The sequence below is a fragment of the Telopea speciosissima genome, chromosome 2 (genome assembly GCF_018873765.1).
Source record: "Telopea speciosissima isolate NSW1024214 ecotype Mountain lineage chromosome 2, Tspe_v1, whole genome shotgun sequence".
Taxonomy (NCBI): Eukaryota; Viridiplantae; Streptophyta; class Magnoliopsida; order Proteales; family Proteaceae; genus Telopea; species Telopea speciosissima.
Window position 1 is genome coordinate 10,940,090 of NC_057917.1, and position 21,600 is coordinate 10,961,689.

At 37.6% G+C, this 21,600-nt stretch overlaps 2 protein-coding genes across 2 annotated transcripts; both read right to left on the bottom strand.

The window, feature by feature from the left end:
• Positions 1-428: 428 nt before the first annotated feature.
• Positions 429-5,332, bottom strand: LOC122652906 (lysosomal Pro-X carboxypeptidase-like). Its single transcript, XM_043846790.1, has 9 exons — positions 4,924-5,332; positions 3,827-4,013; positions 3,585-3,718; positions 3,025-3,137; positions 2,662-2,914; positions 2,282-2,440; positions 2,075-2,154; positions 1,781-1,830; positions 429-632 (listed from the first exon to the last, which is right to left on the bottom strand). Exons 1-9 carry the CDS (start codon positions 5,326-5,328, stop codon positions 499-501), a joined length of 1,515 nt encoding a protein of 504 aa, XP_043702725.1. The 5' UTR covers positions 5,329-5,332; the 3' UTR covers positions 429-498.
• Positions 5,333-7,972: 2,640 nt separating this feature from the next.
• Positions 7,973-12,590, bottom strand: LOC122650437 (lysosomal Pro-X carboxypeptidase-like). Its single transcript, XM_043843850.1, has 10 exons — positions 12,491-12,590; positions 11,032-11,369; positions 9,973-10,159; positions 9,729-9,862; positions 9,531-9,643; positions 9,148-9,394; positions 8,723-8,878; positions 8,522-8,601; positions 8,372-8,421; positions 7,973-8,207 (listed from the first exon to the last, which is right to left on the bottom strand). Exons 1-10 carry the CDS (start codon positions 12,588-12,590, stop codon positions 8,071-8,073), a joined length of 1,542 nt encoding a protein of 513 aa, XP_043699785.1. The 3' UTR covers positions 7,973-8,070.
• Between the last annotated feature and the right edge of the window lie 9,010 nt (positions 12,591-21,600).

A 21,600-nucleotide genomic window follows, 5' to 3' on the forward strand; every position in this document is an offset into this window, starting at 1 on the left:
ATCGGGAAAAGAATCGTCTTGGCTACATTTGATTGCAAAGGAAATTAAAGAGGATGAAAAATGAAAATTTTCAAACCTAAAACAGGAACTTTTGTAATCATTACCCAGTGTGATTGTATAAAATATTTAAACTAAAAGGAATTAGATGCAAAGTAAAGTACGTGAATTTTAGTAACCAATTATGGAATGATTTGGAGTTAGTGACATAATCACATTGGATAATTATTACAAAAGTTTTTTTTTTAAGTTTTGAAAATTTCACTTCCCTTCCCTTTAATTCCAATTGCAATCAAACAAAACCATTGGGAATTATTAGAGTATGAATCGAAGGGAAAGGAGAGAAAACGAGAAAATTACACCCACCAACCACATATAAGAGAGAGAAAGAGACCCTCTATTCAACATGTATTTCATGCTTAATGATCATGTTAAGAAGTTTCTAACATTAATTACATAATAATTATTCTTACCAGATCTTGAGAAACAATTTTGGTCCTATCATATTTTTACTGCAAGATTCTTATAATACTTGACCAGCCATCTAGCAATTATTCTGATCTCTGTGTTTCTTTGCTCCACTAACCACTCCGGATCATCTGGTGATGAATTAAGTATATCCAAGCAATGAGATCCTACACAAAAACCCTACATAAATACACTAAAGACACATAATTAGGTAGCCTATGACAGTTTAATTATATATATTTTGCTGAAAACTAATTTGGTTCATAAGTTAGGGCCTGCTTGATAAACTTTCTGCTGTTTTTGTATTGAGAAACAGCAGAAACAATTTTTTTTCCTGTTTCTGTGCTGAGAAACAGCTTTTGTAGTGTTTGGTAAACCTGTTCTAGAAACGTTTCCAAAACACAAAGTAAGAAGAGGGGGTAAAGATAGAGTGAGGAGCAACAGTTTCAAAGCTATACTTGGACACTCGGACGCCTAGTTCAGCAAGTCGATTGAGTTGTAGAGAGAGAGAGAGAGAGACGAGCTTCAGCTTGTGTGTACATTCACTCGAGTAGTAGAGAGTTGCAGAAGGTTTTTGTGCCTTGCAATGGAGTTGATTTGCCTGGGCTTTGAGTTGCGAGGAGTTCAAGATGTGTTTCAGTCGCAAGAGGGTTTCAAGGGTTTCAGAATCCTTGAAGATGTGCTTCAGTCGCAAGGGGGTTTCAGTCGCAAGAGGGTTTTGAGTTGCAGAATCCTTGAAGATATGCTTCAGTCGCAAGAAGGTTTCAGTCGAGAGCTATTAGCATCTTCTATGGTCTTCCATTGAAGAAGATTAGAACAAATCAGAGAGAGAGAGAGAGAGAGAGCGAGAGAGAGAGAGAGAGAGAGAGAGAGAGAGGGCGGGGGCTACCTGGATGAGGAATGTTCATGCCTCAGAGCTTGTTGAGACTCACGAGTTTTCCTTGCTATTTTTTCTTGAGAGGTCGTGAGGACAACAGTGGGTTAGGTCAAATGAGAAGACAGAAGACAGTTGAAAATATCGGGCACAGTTTTGTCCAACTTGTACCAAGAAACGTAAAAACATGTCGGACATGTTCTGTCAAACCTGTTCCATGACCCGTAAATTTCAATTTATGTTTCTAAAAATACTAAAAACGAAACAGGTTTATCAAGCGGTTTTTAGGGTGTTTTTCCGTTTCTCAGAACAGAAAAACACCAAAAATAGTTTTTGGGAAGGTTATCAAGCGTGCTCTTAGTTTCTTTTCTCCACAAGGTTTCACTGATGAATTACTTTTGGCTTTTGAACCAGCAAAAATGTGAAAAGTAGAAGACATACCATTTTTTGTATGAACCGCTACAAGGCTAGGAGATATGCTTTCGAACACCCTATTGATGAGAAGACAAATTAAAGCAAAGTCAGACTGCCAAACAAATTAATAATATATGCATAAATAAAGACTTAAGGATACATTATAAGTTATGGGGTGCTGTTCTCTATGCCGCAGCGCAGGCTGTGTCCAGGCACATGGGGGTGGGCGCAATGATCACCCTACCCCCTGAGTGGCAGGCCCATGTGCCTGGGTGCAGCCTGCGTTGCGGCACAGTGAACATTCTCCCATAAGTTATTTACCCTCCACTGCTATATGGGTCTCTCAGTCCATTCAAGAATATGATGTTGCTTCCAAACCGCTTAAGAACCCGTATAATATCCTGCAATTTTAATCCGCACCAGACATTAATATTGGGGTTAGATCATTGATATTATGAATGAGTTTCCAAAAGAACATCTTTAAACAAAATTAATTAAGAAAGTGATGACTAAACAATTAAAACATACATGACCACCAAATTGAGTTGTGATCCAATGAGGCCGAGGACTGACACCATATTTTTTCTTACAGTCTTCAATGAAGCTAATGAGGTTGAACGGTTCCGGTTGGAACATGGTCTCATTGCTGCTACTTATCCCAATCGGAATTACTATCTCACTACATGTCTAAATGAAGACAAACCATTAACTGTTAAGACAATAGTTATGATGTAATCAAATTCAATTAAGTTTGGTTGTTAGGTACTTGATCGATACGTCAAAAGCTCCAGAACTAATGGAACGCATTAAATCAAGCCCTTTAACCTATCTCATACTAGACTGGCACAATCTAACGCTCATACATTAAAGTGGGCCCTATTAGGCACATAACATTGGTCGTTAATTACCTGCCAATTCCAACCATCAGTTGTTTCAGTAGGAGTGGTGTATTCACTTGTATCATAGCACAATGATTTGTTTCCCTTATAAGCAACCACACCTGCAAATATCCGACTTAGAATATCGGTTCTTCCTTTGGATGCTTCATCCATTGCCTTGCAAATCTTTGAAACTGGATGACTCGAAGGACTATTATATTGTGCAGCCCGTGCATATATACTGCCTAAGTAGTCCTTGAGATCTGAAGACTTGTTCAATGCGCTATAAGAAGAAATTTAAAACAAAAAATTAATGAAATATTAAGCAATGAATTAGAAGCATAATCCATTTCTCTTAATTCCTAGGAAAATAGATTGAGTTTAGTTAATTACTCGCAAGTCTTGAACTTTTGGCTCAGGAATTTAAGACCGTTGGAGGTGGAGGCAACATTGTCTATTCTAGACCACATTTTTCGTATAGTGTTGTAGCAATTTTCACTTGCTTCCTGCACCATCAGCAAAGTTAACATTATAATAACACTATGTTAGGTACTTGACCGATACACCAAAAGCTCTAGAGCTAATAGAACGCATTAAATCAGGTACTTTAACCTATCTCATACTAGGTTGGCCCAATCTAGAATTTGGATCTTCTACTGCCAAGCTACCTAGCAGGACCGTGTTGCCCAGACACGGCGCTGTGTGCAAAGACCGCCTTACCCCCACTCGGGTAAGGCGTTTGGGCAGGGGTAAGGCGGTCTTTGCGCGCAGCACCGTGTCTGGGCAGCATGGTCCTGCCAGGCAGCTCGGCAATAGAGGATCTAGGTCCCCCAATCTAGCACCCATACACTAGAGTGGGTCCCATTAGGCACATAATAAAACTATTCTTTAGAGATCTTTATTAAGGGTTTAAATTTGAAGAGAAAATTTTCTATTATGATTAGATTGTTTACCCTAAAATCCTTGGTGACAATAGAGTAATATCCATCTCCAGGGGTGATGTTATCAAAGTAGAGAATCGGTGCTGATGATGCAACTGCTCCATAAGCGACATGAGGATATTTCAGTCTAAACCATGACGCAAGCACTGAAAAAAGAAATTAAAAAGAATAATTTCAGGAAATTATGAAATCCATTAAAAGAGATATATTTAGTGTTAATTAAAATGAGAAATTATATGTATATAATGACATACTTCCACCATAAGAAGCTCCAAAGACAATAACTGGACTTGCTTTTGCAGACAAGTTTTTCTTCAGATCAATAATCACCTCAGCGTAATCTGCTAAAGCTTGGGAAGAACTGAAGTACCCAAGTGTCCTTGCGTTTTGAAATGCTTCTTCCCTTGACCCATAAGGGATTGATTCTCCATAATAACGGTGCTGTAAAGAACCACTAATCTCTCTACGTTAGTCATGACAATAGTTATTATATATAGAGAGAGACCATCAATTTAGAGTGGTTCGAACTCAATTGTCCTGGAAAATTATCGTCTCCATTTATCTACCCCTCCATTTCCTTCATTTCATCTAATAGGGGGGAATGGACCCCACCCAGGCAGTGTGTTTGGGCAGGGGGTAGGGTGGTCATTTCCGCCCTTAAGAGAGGAAATGGAGGAAATGGAGGGGCAGATAAATGGAGACGATAAAGATCCGTTTGTCCTACGTCCACCATCTTGATCACGGACCAAAGATTTCTCTATTATCCGATTCCTTTCCCAAACAAGAATCAAACCTTTACACAATTCAACCACTATCCTCATATTGAGTACTCGGACCAACCTTGGTGAAAGATTTCCACCCAAGCCACACAGGACAAAGATTTCTTTTACAAAGCCACACAGACTCCTTAACAATAAAAATGGCTTCTTTTTTCAAGCTTGAAACAGTAAGCACAATTGATCAACATAAGATGATTGCCTTATGAAGTAGGAAAAGGCTTCATAAGGCAACAAGTCTTTTCCTACTTCTATTGTTAACAAGCTGGAGATAGATGCTCTAGGAAGATCCAATTTTAGGATTTGTTATTAATTTCTAGTGTTTGGCAGATCGTTTTTTCCTGCAGATGGCCATGCCATAGGTGGGAATTTCGACTTTGCTTCTTGTTGATGTTTATTTTTTTGGTTCCCTGTTTCTTATTTTCAAGATGTATATTCTTTTTTAATCTTTTCTTAATACAAATGATCTTTTAGCAAAAAAAAAAAAAAAGATGATTGCCTTATGATATTGAAACACGTTGTAACACTTGTTATTTGATTGAGAGAAAGAGAGAGAGAGAGAGAGAGACTCTTACCTCTATATACAATACAAGAGCCTTAAATTGAGGGGCATTTTCATCGAGAAGGCCGATGACACCAAGATCTTGATCCAAAGAAGACTCTTCACCAAGGTAAGCAAAGATTGGAGCACTAGAATTTGCACCACCCCAGTATTTAAAATTAATCACAAATTTTTGTTGAAAGGTTGTGTAGCTTTCAGGCCTATAATTGAAATGATCAAGTGTTTGTGTGTAGAAAAAGGCCTCCAAATCAGTAGTGTCAGCACCAAAGTCGTCATGGTTCTTCTTCAGCTTTGATAATCTATCAACCATACCGAGCCTTGGTTTATTCACTCTTCCTGTTGCAGAAACGCATGTTATGAAGAAGAGGAGTAAGAGCAAAGAAGAAAGCCAAAGTAATTGAGGAGAAGGAGTTTTCATGGTTATGTGTTGACAGATGAGAGCCACAAGAGGCAAGGGGTTTCAAATCTCATATTGGAAATTATTCTCCTGTGCAGACTTGTGGTGCATAAAGGCCTTGAGAAAAGAAGCACAAGATAACTTGTTTGGACTCTAGTGTGTGGTCTCAAGTCAATGATGGTGTGGTTGGCCTCCATTAATAAAGTCATATTCTCTTCTAATTAAGCTTTCACTTTCTCTCTGCATAATTTTGAGGATGAAAAACAGTGGTAATCTATGGCTCTACCTGAAAGATTGAGGTAAGAGCACAAAGACAATCAACTTGTGTTTGGCTGTATATTGAAACTGATTTGGTGGGTGGTAACCAAAAAAGACACGCTCTGGGTGAAGTGGATTCAACATAGACACTTGTGAATGAATTATATTTGGACTGTCTAACCAATTTAAAATTCTTCCTGGGTTTGGCGGAAAATGCTGAAATTAGGGTTAGGTAGAACTTTTTATTCTTCACCAAATTGGAAATGGTTCAGATACTTTTCTTTGGTTGGATCGTTGGCACCTTGAAGGAGTGCTTTTAAATAGAGTTGGGGATCACATCAGATATGACGCAGGTTCATATAAGATGGCTTCGGTGCAGATCATTATGGAGCCATGGTCCTCCCATTTCATCAGACCTTGGTTTGGTATTGGGGTAGCTGGCCGGAATCAGTAGACATAATTCTCTTGACGATGATACTATCTTATGGATGACAACCCCTTTAGGATCATTCTCTATGAAATACGCTTGGAGCATGGTGAGAGCTACTTCTCCGGAGGTTGATTTAGGCGGGGTTAAGAATTTGTAGCTGGATCGGATAACCCGTTCGAATCAGGCGATCCGATACGCATGACTTGCCAAAGGGTTTTAAAACCCATATTTTTTTTTCCTTCGTTCTTCATCCCAAGCCTTTCAAGTCACGATTCACAGATTTGGGAACCTCAAATTCGCGAGGAAAAAGGAAGGAATCTTACCATTTTTTATTAGGAATCCATTAAGGGAATATTTCATTCCATGTAAACATTAATCTGTTTAAGGTGATTAGGATTTTAAAACCTAGATTTTCCAGTTCTTCGTCTTGAGCCTTTCATTCCCTAATTTAGAGATTTGGGAGCCTCAAATACAGAAGAGAAAAGGGAGGGGTCTTAATGTGGAGGGATCTTACCATTGTTGGCTAGGAATTAAACCTAGAGTTTTTTTAGATATGGCTGTAGTGAGTGAAGTTGAGGTGGAAAAGATAAATTTAACACAAAAATAGGGATTAGATAAGCTCAATAGAAAATTAGGGAGTAGGGAAATTGTCATAATAGTGTAGTGATTACCCTTTCTTTTGAATTGTTTTAATAACTGATCCGATAAAGCTTGGATTTTGGTCATTTTATCTAAGACGATTTTATCTGAACCGGATCAATATCGGCTCAGTATCGATCTTGACCAATCTTTTGTCCGATACCTAGATTACGATCTTTGGTCTCTGTTCCCCTTCGAGAAGGCTTGGGACTGACATTCTTGTGGATGCGAAGTGGATTGCTGGAACTTTCAAGGGTGGTTCGATTGGGTGTATTGCTAAATTGGCCTTTTGTGTGACGATTACTCACATTTGGAAGGACAGAAACTTCTGGTTTTTGAGAAATAAAACGAATACTACGCCTTATATCATTAGATATTCAAGCGGACATCGAGGATAGGTGTAGAGAACGGATATCCCGAAGGGGTCAAAATCTTCTATGTGGGTTGAGAGTATTTATGTCATGGGGAAATGATTGTTGTGATGGGCCTTTTGCATTTGAGCTTCTTTTGTGTTTTTGTGGGCCTGGTTTGGCTAAGGGATTTGGTCGTGGCCTTCATTTTGTGTTTTTGTGGGCCTGGTTTGGCTAAATAGATTCCGGATCCCCTCTCATGAGGGTAACCACCCCACCCATCTCAAATTGTCCATGAGTTGTGGGGACCCCACCCCAGGGATTGTATGAGATGGGGTGTGGGGTGGTTACCTGAAAAGGAGAGGAACCCGATTCCTATAAATACCCTGCCATGTACTCTTAATGGCAGCAGGTGGGACAGACATCACCTAATTGTGAAAAATTATCTCCTCCAGTTTTCTATCCGGCCCAGTTCCCCAGTTCCTCTAGTAGGGGGGTGGTGGACCCACCAAGGCAGATTGTTTCAGCAGGGGTAGGGTGGTCATTCCATGAATTTTTATTGTATGCGGTTCCTTGACCGGTGCGGTTCACTAGTGCCTCTCACGAGAGGAAGGTGGACCCCACCTAGGCAAAGTGTTCGGTCAAGTGCCTCAGGTGGGTCCCACCCCCTCTTGTGAGAGATACTAGAAAACCGCACTGGTCAGGAAACCGTAGACGATAACGATTAGTCATTCCAACTCCCCTTGTTAGAGGAATTGAGGAACTAGGCCTAGCACGTATGTATTGGTGATCCAGAGTCTATGTGGAGAGTCCTTCGATTTTGTTGCTTGGGTCTTTCTCACCCATAGTGTTCAAGAAAATATCTCTTATTTAGAGAAAAGAAAAATTGTATAAAGAATTTTTTGTGTATAAATTGAAGGGAAGGGGAACGAAAGCAGAAAGTGATACCCACGAGCCACATAAGAGAGAAAGAGAAATAGAGACCCTCTATTGAACATATACTTCATTCTTTATGATCATGTTAAGAAGTTTCTAACACTAATTACACAATAATTATTCTTCCCTGAGAAGCAATTTAATTTGATCCTACCATAATTTTTCTGCAAGATCCATATAATACTTCACCAGCCATCCAGCAATTATCCTGATCTCTGTGTTTCTTTGCTCCACTAACCACTCTGGGTCATCTGGTAATGAATTAACTATATCCAAGCAATGAGATCCTGCACAAAGACCTTAATTAGGTAGCCTATGATAGCTTAATTATATATATCTTTTGCTGAAAACTGAAGTGGTTCATAAGTTAGTTTCTTGTCTCCACAAGGTTTCACTGATGAGTTACTTTTGGCTTTTGAACCAGCAAAAAAGTGAGAAGTAGAAGACATACCATTTTTTGTATGAATTGCTACAAGGCTAGGAGATATGTTTTCCAACACCCTATTGATGAGAAGACAAATTAAAGCAAAGTTAGGTTGCCCAAACAAACTGATAATATATACAAAAATAGTGATTTAAGGATACATTATAAGTTATTTACCCTCCACTGCTATATGGGTCTTTCAGTCCATTGGAGAATATGATGTTGCTTCCGAACCGCTTAAGAACCCGTTTAATATCCTGCAATTTTAATCCGTTCAACACTAATGGGGTATATTATTGAAGTTTTATGAATGAGTTGCAAAAGAACATCTTTAAACAAACTTAATTAGCTAGTGATTATTGAGAAATTAAAACTTACATGACCACCAAATTGAGTTGTGATCCAATGGGGCCGAGGACTCACACCATATGAATCCTTACAGTCTTCTATGAAGCTAGATAAGTTGAATGGTGAACCTGGGAACATGGTATCATTGCTACCAGAGCCAATGGGCATTACCATCTCACTACATGTCTAAATGAAGATCGATAAACCATTAATTGTTAAGACAATGTTTGGTAAAAAAAACGAGAACCTAAAACAATGCAGTAAAAAATGAAAATTACAAACAACAATCACACAAGCACACATAAATTAATAGTAAAACCCTATATAGTAATTCACCCACTTATGCAAGCGACGGAATACAAGACATCATACCCTCAACATGTTTATGGGATCACGATAATATTAGGGCTTAATTACAAAAGATCTAATTGTCTTTGTCTAGTTAAAAGGATTACCTGCCAACTCCAACCCTCACTTGTTTCAGATGGATAGTTGAATACATTTGTATCATAGCATGATAGGTTACCCCAATAAGCAACCAGACCTGCAAATATCCGACTTAGAATATCGGTTCCTTCGGATGCTTCATCGATTCCTTTGCAAATCATTGAAACTGGATACCGCGGAGGACTATTATATTGTGCAGCTGAAGTATATGTACTTTCTAAGTAGTCTATAAGATCATAAGTTGTGTTCAATGGACTAGGACAAGAAAGAAAGAAAGAAAAAGAAAAAAAAAAACCAACAAACACATCAATTTAGTTAATTACTAGCAGTGAAACTTAATCACGTACAACTTTTCTTTCATGAAAAATAGATTTGAGTTTAGTTAATTTACCTGCAAGTCTTAAACTTTTGGCTAAGGAATTTAAGACCATTGGTTTGGGAAGCAACATTGTCAATTTCTGACCACACTTGTCTAATTGTATTGTAGCAACTCTCACTTGCTTCCTGCACCACCATTTAGAGAATTGTTAAAGATTTAAATTGAAATAGAAATCTTCTAATTTGGTAGAGTTTTTGTGTTTTTATATACTCTGAAATCCTTGGTGACAACAGAGAGGTATCCATCTTCAGGAGTGATGTTATCAAAGTAAAGAATTGGTGCTGATGATGCAAGTGCTCCATAAGCAATATGAGGATATTTCAGTCTAAACCATGATGCAAGCACTGAAAAGAAAGAAATTAAGAAAAATAATTTCAGTAAATTATGAAATCAATTAAAAGAGATTAATTTAGTGTTAATTAAAATGAGAAATTATATGTTTATAATGACATACTTCCACCATAAGAACCTCCAAATACAATAACTGGACTGGCTTCTGCTGAAAAATTTTTCTTCAGATCAAGAATCACCTCAGCATAATCTGCTAAAGCTTGGGAAGAACTGAAGTACCCAAGCGTGCTTGCATTTTGAAATGCTTCTTCCCTTGATCCAAATGGGATTGATTTTCCATAGTAACGATGCTGTAAAGAAACACCAATCTCTCTTAGTCAAGACAGTAGTTATTATATAGAGAGAGACCATTAATTTAGAGTAGTTCGAACCCAATTGTCCTATGATCACGGATCAAAATTATTCGATTTCTTTTCCAAGCAAGAATCAAATCCTTATACAATTCAACCACGATCCTCAGATTGAGTACTCAGACCACCCTTAGTCAAGGATTTCCACCTAAGTCACACAAGCCAAGGATTTCCTTCACAAAGCTGCACGTGCTCCTTGATAATAAAAATGATTTTTTATTTTAAACTTGAAACTATAAATTATTTAAGCACAATTGATCAACACAAGATGATTTCCGTATGATCTTGAACACATTGTAGCACTTGTTATTATATTGAGAGATAGAGTGTTTTGAACCCAATTGTCCTATTGACCAAAGATTTTTCCATTATCTGATTCCTTTACCAAGCAGGAATCCAGCCCATAAACAACTCAACCACTATCCTCGGATTGAGTACTCGGACTAGAATTTGGATCGTCTACGACCTGCCTGACCGTAGCAGTCATAGCAGTGCCCTAATGAAGCACGGTGCAATGACTGCCTTACCCCTACCTGATTGCCTTGCCCGAGCAGGGGAAAGGCGGTCATTGCGCCACGCCTCATTAGTGGGCTGCTATGGCTATTATGGGCAGCAGGCCGTAGACAATCCTGATCCCTCGGACTACCCTTGGTCAGGGATTTCCACCCAAGCCACACAGGCCAAAGATTTTCTTCACAAAGGCACACAGGTTTCTTGACAACAAAAATGACTTCTTCTTTCAATCATGAAACTATAAATTTTTTTAAACACAATTGATCGAGAGAGAGAGAGAGAGAGAGAGAGAGAGTTACCTCTATATACAATAAAAGAGCCTTAAATTGAGGGGCATTATCATTGAGAAGGCCAATGACACCAAGATCTTGATCCAAAGGAGACTCCTCACCAAGGTAAGCAAAGATTGGAGCACTAGAATTTGCACCACCCCAGTACTTAAAATTAACCACATATTTTTGTTGAAAGGTTTTGTAACTTTCAGGCCTGTAATTGAAATGATCGAGTGTTTGTGTATAGAAAAAGGTCTCGAAATCACTGGAAGTAGAGGCAGCAACAACATCTTCATGGTTCTTCACCCTTCTTGTAGATCTATCAACCACACCAAGCCTCGGTAGCCTCGCTGTGTTCAGTCTTTCTGTTGCAGAAGAAACACATGTTATGAAGAAGAGAAAATAGATGATGAGCAAAGAAGAAAGCAAATGCAGTGGATGAGAAGGAGCTTTCATGGCTATGCGTTGACAGATGAGAACAGGAGGAAGCAAGGAGCATATGGTTTAAAGAATCCTTTTATATAACTTGTAAGGTAATAGTTCGCTTTCCTTCTAATACAAATAAGTATAGAATTATTTTTTTTTGATGGATTTGTTTAGAAAATTTTTTTTTGTTAGGGAAACATATTGGGTAAATTACATATTATCCCTTTGGTTTTCAAACGGAACTCAAATCACTTCTGGTTTTTGAAAATACTCACTCATCCATCCCCCTCTATACTAACGGTGTTAGTATGTTGTCAGTTATTATTGTGAAAAGACTATTTTACCCTTGTACTAAAACATTAGAATTAAATTTACAATAATATCCTTCAAAATCTATGTTTGGGTGTCAAAGGTAGTTTAGAGATTTAAATTTATTTAATTGGTTAACATCATCACTTAACGACATAAAACTAACGATAGGGACTAATTTGTCATATTAGAATCTAATATAGGGGTGATTTGAGTATTTTTAAAAATCAGGGGGTGATTTGAGTTTCATTTGAAAACAGGGGGTGACGTGTAATTTATAAGTTACCTACTTAGATAGGATTTCTCTTGTGTAACACTAGTAAATCTAGTCGTTTAATTTGTGTAAATCTCTACCGTTTATAGAAATTAGGGATTCTCTATGATCTGAAATTCTTATAAGAATATCTTCTTTTATTATGATTTAGTATTATCTAATTGGGTGGTCCAAGGACTCGATTAGCTTAAATGAGTGGACCAGGGTCGATTCTTTCGACCTGCCCGTGGACCTTCCTAATCCCGGTTTAATTTTATTTTTGGGCTTAATTGTAATTCATTTTTCAAGTTTCTTTGAGGCCTTTTGGGTCCATTCATTGTGGGATGTGGACCCCAAACCAAACCATGATTTTAGTGCACGCTGTTAGAACGGGTATCAGTCAACTCAGAAACTGATATGGTATCAGTAAGGATCTGCTGTATCGTACAAATTTGCCTTTTATCCTCCTTTAAAAATAGGTTTTTTTGACAGATTTACCTCTTGTCTGTACCGTGTTCGATATGGTATTGGCAAGACGCAAAGCCGGTACAGATCCCTGGATACGGACAATCCGATACCGATACATAGAACCATGCATGAATCAAGTATTTTTATCTGCTCCATTTCCTGCCCGCTCCATTTCCCCAAGTTCCTCCAATAGAGGGGGGTGGACCCCACCCAAGTAATGTGTTCAGACAGGGATAAGATGGTCAGTTCCAACCCCCCTCTACTAAAGGAATTTGGAAAAATGAACCTGCCCAAAAAATGAAGCAGATAAAGGTCCATAGATCAAAACCTGAAAGGGTTGTCTCTTGTTTGTAAGGAAGGAGTCAGGAATATTGCCATTCAAGTCCGGTAGAGCCGGATTAATCAAGTAAATAAAACCAGCCCAAGCAGTTAGTTTTCCAGTTATGGGAAGTCTGTTTTGGTAGAATATTCTGATTCGACCAAGTAGTAGTAGTAGTTTCAAGCTGGCGGCAAACAATAACTTAGACTGGATTGGTTATTAGGAACCAGAATCTCGTCCCCATAAAGTCACTTTTGAAGGAATGTGTTTATATCCTATTTTTGGTCTATTTGGTCAATAGAGAAATAGACTCAAATTTATTTTAGTCAAGACTAACCTGCTAGTCAATGACCCAAAAAACGGTCAATAATTGAAAACGGTAAAAAAATGGTCATGATATAAAAAACGGTCAGAAAATGGTCATAATCGAGAACGGTCAATGATAAAAAAGGGTCAAAGATTGACGGATTGGAAGTAACAGATTAACGGTCACTAGTAAACGGTAACTAGGATGATTATAGCCAATTTCAAATAAATAGGAATTATAAAATACTTGATAACTATAGAAAATACCCTACCAAGGATGCCTATAAAAAGAAAAATTCAAATCAAAAGAAAGTATCCACAAATCAAATCAAATAAGTCTTTATATTTATTTTTTATTTTATTTTCTTTTTTTTAGTTGTAAATGGTTTCTGTTCTTTTCCTTAAAAGAACATGTTGGGGTTACTCTCCAACAATACCATCAGATGCAATGATGCATCATTCCAAGTTAAATTGAAGATCTCCACACTCTTTCAATGGCAAGATGGGAGCATCTCAAAAGAGGCGTCATTGACGATGCATTAATGGAAGGTTTGTAAACATTTTACTATAGATGTATCTGGAGATAAAATTAATTTAATTTCTTCTTTTTTCTTTTTCTTGGCATTGCAATCTTTGCATTTGTTTTGAAAAGTCTTTAGATTACCAAGGCACTGGTAGAACCTACTCTTTGATTCAATTCGTTTTGTGGCGTCTTCAATTCACACCGTTGATACCAAAATTATTGGAAACAAAATGCAGCCTCATCAGTACCAAACCTTAATATAAGTGATGCGTTTGAAAATGTGAAAAGTGTCGATTCGGATCAGAACCGATTATTTGAATTCTAACTAATTAAAACCAATCGGGTCGATTATTTCATGTAAAAGAAGAAAATATCCACAAAGATAGGGAGGTTGTTTTTTGTTACTGATCGGACCATGGGCAGCTGTGTTTTGTTTTGTTTGGGTTTTTTCCAATTTCAGCCACTCCTTAGGTTGGGAAACTGAATGACTGACGAGCACAGCAATGGGTACTCTTGCAAGAATGAAAACTGAGCACGCGTATCTCGTTCAGCCATTGGGGGTATCAATCGGTGAGTTCCGGCTGGTTTTGGTTCGGATTGAGTCGATTTCGGTGTGGGAACGGTGAATCTGAAATCAAATCAGATAGAAATAAAGTTTAATTTCGGTTCGATTTGATTTAGGTTGTATTGGTTTAATATCGAGGTCGGCTTCGGTTTTGGTCCGTTTGGGTTTGGTTTAACATGCATATGTATACAAAATCTAGTCATTTTAATGGGTTTCGAGTTGTTATCGGTTTCGGGTTTTTTATGTGGTTCGGTTCAGCTTCAGGTCGTAGTACCCCAATCTAAAACTTGTCCAATAAGACATCGTTGCGGTTCAGTCCAGGCCATTTTGGTTCTATTCAGGCTGGGTTACCTTGCTTGGTCTCACTTTTGACACCACTACATTAAGGGAAAGAGAACGCCACTCGGTCGCACAGCGCAAGCAGCCCCTGTGCTCACACAAGGGCGTGCAAAATGACCACCACACCCCCTAAACCCCAGAAATGACCAAGAGTGTGGCAGTCATTTCGCATGCCCCTGTGTTAGGGCATAGGGGTGGCGTGTCTGGCATGACTGGGTGGCATTGATCTTTCTTCCTTTTGTTTTTTAGGGAATTTTTGTTTCTTTTTCACCCCCTTGTGTCTAGGTGTAGGGTGCATCCCCCCCCCCCCCCTCCACCACGGTGAACTTTCTCTCATAAATATTTTTTTGGGACAATTTCTTAGATCTATTAGATAAGAACGAAATTACAAGATAAGTAAGTTTTAAATTTGTTTTACATCTACTACTTTTCATTTTGAAAAGATTTACTCAATCCCCAAAGTTGGTTAATAGTCATGCCATGTAAGAATAACATAAAAGTAAACTTTCAAAATTATAGGGGTATTATGGGTATTTAGTTAATATTTGGGTGATGACATCATCATTTAACTGTTTTCATCTAATGGTAGGGGTGCAATTGTTTCTACCAAAAACAAAAAAAGGTAGGGGTACGTTTGTAAGAATCTTTCAAAATACAGGGGAGGTTTATGAAATAGATGACATTTCAGGGGTGGTAGATATAATTGTTTGAAACCCAGAGATGGTAATTGTAAATTTTCCTTTTTTTTAAATATGTTTCTATTGTTTTCTATTCTAACAACTAAGATGTAATTCCATTTGGATTCAATGTTATAGCTTTGTTTTTTATTTTTTTTTAAGGGGATAATAACTGTTTTGATTTCTATTCCTGTAATTAAGGTGCATTTTCATCGGATTTCACAGTTTTTAAAACAGTTAAATTATGTTGGGGTAATTTTGAAAGTATTCTTTTATTTTATTCTAACGTGGCATGAGTACTAAAAAAACTTTGGGAATTAAATAAATCTTTTAAAAATAAACAACAATTGCCTACTGCAGTTGGTGAGCTGTGGTGTGCGCTTCATGCCTATGCTCACCACGAAGTCTCGAGTTGGATCTAAGTAATTTTCCCTTTTTTTTTTTTGTCAAACAAACAAATGGAACAATTATTGAAAGAAAGAGAAGATAGGTGCTTAAACCCACGACACTCCAGACAACTTTAACAAAGAAGCACACTTAGCTAATTCATGAATAATTATCACCTCTAATTCGTTGCCTGCTTCAATTTCCCCCAATTCCTCACATAGGAGTGGAAATGACCACCCTACCCCACCTTGGGCAGTGTGTTTGGGCAGGGGGTAGGGTCATCATTTCTGCTCTAATTTGAGGAATTGGAGGAAATTGGAGCGGGCAGCGAATTGGAGGGGATAACGATTCACTAATGCCTGGGCCTCAGCATCTAGCCTCCCTAGGAACAAAGTAAAACACAAATGTTATCAGACCACTTACTAAAACACAAAATGTCTTCTATAAGAAGTCTAGTAGCATAATCAGAAGATGAAAAAGTTACATTCATACAAGTAACTAAGTCCCTTGAATCTGAGATAACAGCTAACTTCGGAAGCTGAAGTCTAGGCCAATAATAAACCATCATGAAACACCTCAACTTCTAGAGAGGCTGCCGAAAAGCTTTTACTAGCCTTGCACTTTGTTGCAACAAAATTCTTCTTGCAATCTCGAATGATAACTTCACTACCACCACAAGAGCTATTAGTTTTCCAAGTTCCATCAATATGTGTTATAAAGAATCTATAAACAAAATGGGATAACTAGAAGATAGAGCAATGGGATCATGACACTTAGTCCAATCTCATATAATACCCAATCTCCCTTCTGCAATAGAATGGTTAAATCCATGTGTAGTGTAACAAAGAAGGATTAGTATGGTTAAAAACTTACTAATTTTGAGCCTTCCAAATGTGCCAAACTAAAGTAACTCATTGCATAATAGCATCACTTGGATTAGCAAACTGAACAGAGACTTTAAAAAAGTCTAGAACTAAATCACTCATAGTATTATTACCTTGCAAGCTCTATGAGTTAAACCTAAAAGGTGATGCCATCCAACAAGAATGACCAAAATCACAATTAAACAGAGCATGTATGATAGTTTCACCATCCTTTAAGCAAAGTGCCTAAGTTTAAGTTTTGGTAACAAGCTTAATTTCCAGATAGATTTTCATAGGGGAATTATTCACAGAGCTAGAAGTATGAATAGAAACATGAAATTTCAAATGTAATGTAAGTGGAATGAAGTTTTGTAGGAAATATATGTCAAAATATTGAGAGTTTAAACATAAATGAGTAGAATGTTGTTTTTATGGTAAGAGCTTTCAAACAATCGCTTGTACTATCTCTTTCATAAACCTGTACAAAAATTATGTTGGAAAAACTAGCGTGCTAATTCATGTCACTTGACACTATCCTTAAGACCGTAGATGCCCGCCCCCTATGGTGCAACCGGGAGTATTGCGAATTGGCCTCCATGACAAAACAGTCCATTAGCTCTTCTAATAATCATGCACTTGACTACTAGGCCCCTTGGAGTACTACAGGGTTGTGTTCAAACTAGGGGTGCAAGTTTGGCCCTGTCGGCCCGAACCCAGCCTGATCCTGAACAGGGCCTGGGCTGAGATACTCTAACCCTGAGCTAGGGCGGGTTAGGGTTGAAAATTTCTAGCCCTAAATCAAGGTCGGGCTGGGTTAGGGTTGCAAATTGCTGTTTTTCTTTCAGAGTTACTTTTTTTTTTTTTAAGTATGGGTGATGGCCTTGGAATTGCTATGGTAATCTTCAAATGATACACTTCCTATACTTGCTCCCATAGGTAATCTTCAAGTTGATCAGCAAAAGATTAATCTCCAAGTTGAGTTTTTTTTCTTTTAAGTTGATCAGCTACTATTGCTCCCATATACTAGATGTAATTTTTTTTTTCTTGATATGCTTGATTCAACTCGCTTTATCTTTCAAACCCAGATCAGAAATCCTTGTCATGGATTCAACAAGGTTTGCAGCTTCTTCCCACCATGAGCAAAGCATTTGGGAAACTTATATTGGATATTGATTACCCAATGGATAGATGGAAAGCCCCTTCCATCAATGAGTATCTTAGAGTTAGTTTGAAATTGCTTGAGCTCCTCAACTCCATAACCTCTTATGTTTCACCTCTGGGTAAAGCTCGTATGTCGCCCTCTCAAGTCTTGAGCCTAATCTGGAGAATTCTCCTACACTTGCATTGGAATTTCTGGAAATAATTCAACCACTTGGTTCCAACAAGAATTGGGAAAGAGAAGAGAATGAAGTCAGACAGAAGGGAGGCAGAAAAAAAGTTCCTCAGTGAAAGAATGGATTATTAGTCAAGCTATGACAATCATGAAGGTCGCCGGCTTTTGGGTATGTGGTGTTGTGGAATCAAGTCTATGTGGAGCTATTGAATCATGCTTGAAGCTCAAGAAGTCAATTGAAGGGTTCCCTAATTCCTCATTGATGAGTTTGCATATATGTGGTGATGAGCCTTGGAATTATCCTATTTCAATAATCCAATTCAATCCCTTGATAATTATATATCCACTTGGGAGCAGAATTTAATTCTACTATATGTGTTCTTAGTGTTTATTATTTGCACTAGTTTATAATAGAAATATTTTATGCTTTGATCTGTCAAATAAAAGAAGAATTTCCAATCATCTTGTTCTTTCCTTAAATTAAATACCATATAGAGGGGCTATAATAAGTTCTTCCAAGATGCATTGAACACTATTTCAAAATGCAAATCATGACAAACAGAACAAGTTAAAACAAATTACAACATTAACTTACTTGTGTTAATGCAGAACTTTAAAGGTTCTTCAATCTTCCATAAAATTGTAGGTGCTTCCTTCTCGTTAATGTTTCCCAAAGCAAACTGTATCATAGTTCAAAATGAAACCAAGGAGATTTAAGGGGAAAAGGTGTCTGACCTTACTTAAACCATGGGAATGTTCCCTGGTGTCAGCATAGGTGGTTAAGGTGATAAAAATCCGTGTGGAGGGTAGGTTTTAAATACATACTAGTGGCTGAGATGGTCCCCTTAAAAGGGAATATATGGTAACCACTAACTACAATAGGGGTAGGCCCAATTTGATCTTGACAAATTAAAGGCTTAAAGTCTGACATCGGATTGATCAGTTAGTAACCGGCTCAGAGTTGGGCCTGGTTTGATTATGGACCGACCATTCTTAGTGTTTGGCTTAAACCAACGAATGCTCGACCGACACCGTTACCCAATCGTTAACCAACTACTTAGGACCCTAATGAACCCATTTATGGCCCAATTAGCCCTATTATGACCCGATGAACCCACTTAGACCGTTTAAAGCCTGATTATAACCCATGTAGGCATGCTTAATGTGGCCCAATTAAGGACCGATAATCGACGGACTGAATAGTGCCAGATTATGCAATTCCCATCTCTCTCTCTCTCTCTCTCTCTCTCTCTCTCTCTCTCTCTATTGTTATGGCAATTGCAGTCAATAACAATTGAAGAAGTGAAATGCCAAAGACCCTTCTTGATATAGACCTAAATAGCACAATCAAAAGTGCAGTATGTAACGAGCCTAAACCCGGACAAGGTAAAAAGTCTGCCCTCACGGGCATTGATCAGAAATCACCTTTCACATTTGTATAAATAATCTAACTCCCAAAGAAATCATACATACACAGTGGAAGACTTAACACTACTGGAGTTGGGATTAAAACTAATAAATGACATATATATATAACACTGGTGGCAATTGAACAAGTATTACAAAGCTCTGTGAATTTAAACCTTATTGTAAAATATGTTCTTTGACTTTCTCACATCATAACTCCTATTATTCACAAACATTTCTCTTAATCCTGTTCCCTAGATTGGTGTACAATGTACACTCACAATCCAAAGACTCTGGAGCTGTAAACAATACAGTTCAGTGAGGAAATCAAGTTACAATACATTCAAGTGTTCATGTGCTTTTATATCAGTGGCCAAATATGCATACAACGTTTTATTGTTTGATTAAGTCTTAGTCAATATTGTGAAATACCGATTGTGCACATAACAGTTGAGGTTAGCCTGGCCTCACATCTCCTATTCTACTCAAGTATTCCAGTAACTACAATTTGAAGAGAAATGACACGGCTTTTCTTGGATAGACTACATGACCAGAGTACATGCTCTATCATCAACTTTTCTAACTAGACTACATGTCTGTGATGAATATGTTGTAGAATTATTTGATTTTTACTAGACCATATGTCCAAAAGGATCATGCTCTAGAATTATCAACGTATAACATTTTGTATTAGATCACATGTCCTAGAAGGAACATGCTCTAGAATTATCATCGTATAATGGTCTGCACTAGACCACATGTCCAAGAGGAACATACTCTAGAATTTCCATCGTATAATGATCTGCATTAGACCACATGTCCAGGAGAAACATGATTTAGAATTACCATCGTATAATGGTCTACACTAAACCACATGTCCAGGAGGAACATGCTTTAGAATTATCATTGTAATGATTTGCACTAGACCACATGTTCAGGAGGAAGATAATCTAGAATTACCATCGAATAATGGTCTGCACTAGACACATGTCCAGGGCGAACCTTCTCTAGAATTACCATCGTATAATGGTCTCCACCATATCACATGTCCAGGAGGAACGTGCTCTAGAATTACCATTGTATAATGGTCTGCATTAGACCACATGTCCATGAGGAACATAATTACCATCGAATAAAACCTCATCCAATACATAATACCTCATCTAGTACATAACCCCCTATTGGAAAGGGATGGTAGACACAGAGTATTGTTATTGTATTAACTTTTATTTTATATTGTAGGCGCAGCGGACGGAGGGTCGCTGGGCGTGCACCTAGGGGAAAAAAGGAAAATGAAAAAATGAGAGTCGCCACCTAGATTTAGGGTCTAGGACTCATGAATGGTGCCCCTCCTTTGCAAAATGGACGCTAAATTAACTCCAATGACTCAATGGATGGTCTGCCCCAGATCTCTGGGTAAGTGTCAAGTTACGGGTTGGGAAGGTGTTAGGCACCTAACAACCGCCCGGTGGACGGCTGGTCTTTCTAGACCAAACTCTGTTGTGTACTGTTGTGTTATACATATTATGCACCTAATTAAACTAATTTTTTTGAAGATTTTTTATTAACTTGATTGAAATTTATGAATCTAATTAGGCTAATTAAGATTAATGTTTTAATCCTAATTACTATCATTAGGCTAGATGATTATGTACATTATGCATCCTAGTTAAGCTAATTAATGGATTTTACCTAAATTAGAAAGCCTAACTCTATGGTCAAAAACATGGTTGACTGTAAAAAAGAAAATAAAGTTTAATTATATCATGGAGAAGGACAATTACCTAGAATACAAGCTTATTTAAAGAGCCGAAATAGCCAAAATTACAAAAATGCCCCTAGAAGGCCAAAATATGTACAAAGGCATGAAATCATACTTAAATGCTGAAAAAGATTAAAACATGACTAAAAATTATTAACAACAAGCATATGAATCAACAAAAACACAAAATTCTACGGAGATGCAAGGTGGAAAAATTACCAAAATGCCCCTATTAGGGCAAAAATATAAATATGCATGTAAATGCAAGTTTATACTTAAAACATGCTTATGAAAGTTAAAACTTACAAATAAAGTGGCATAAACCTTTCCAGAGCCCTAAACATGATTCAGTCAAAAATGACCAAAATGCCCCTAAAGGGTAAAATAGTAAAAATGCAAGAACATGCACTTTCAAGTAATTTCAGGCATTTAATATGTCATTAAACATCCTAAAATTATTAAAATGCCAAATAAGGGTATTGGATGGTTCATTGGGACCACATTTGATAAATTACCAAAATGCCCCTAAGGGCAAGAAAGAGCTTTATGCATGGTTATGATGCAAGATGGATATGTATATACATAAAGACTTTCTAAAACATCCTAAAACAGCATGTAATTCATAAAGGCATTTTTTTTCTGATTTTTTGAGGTTTTTT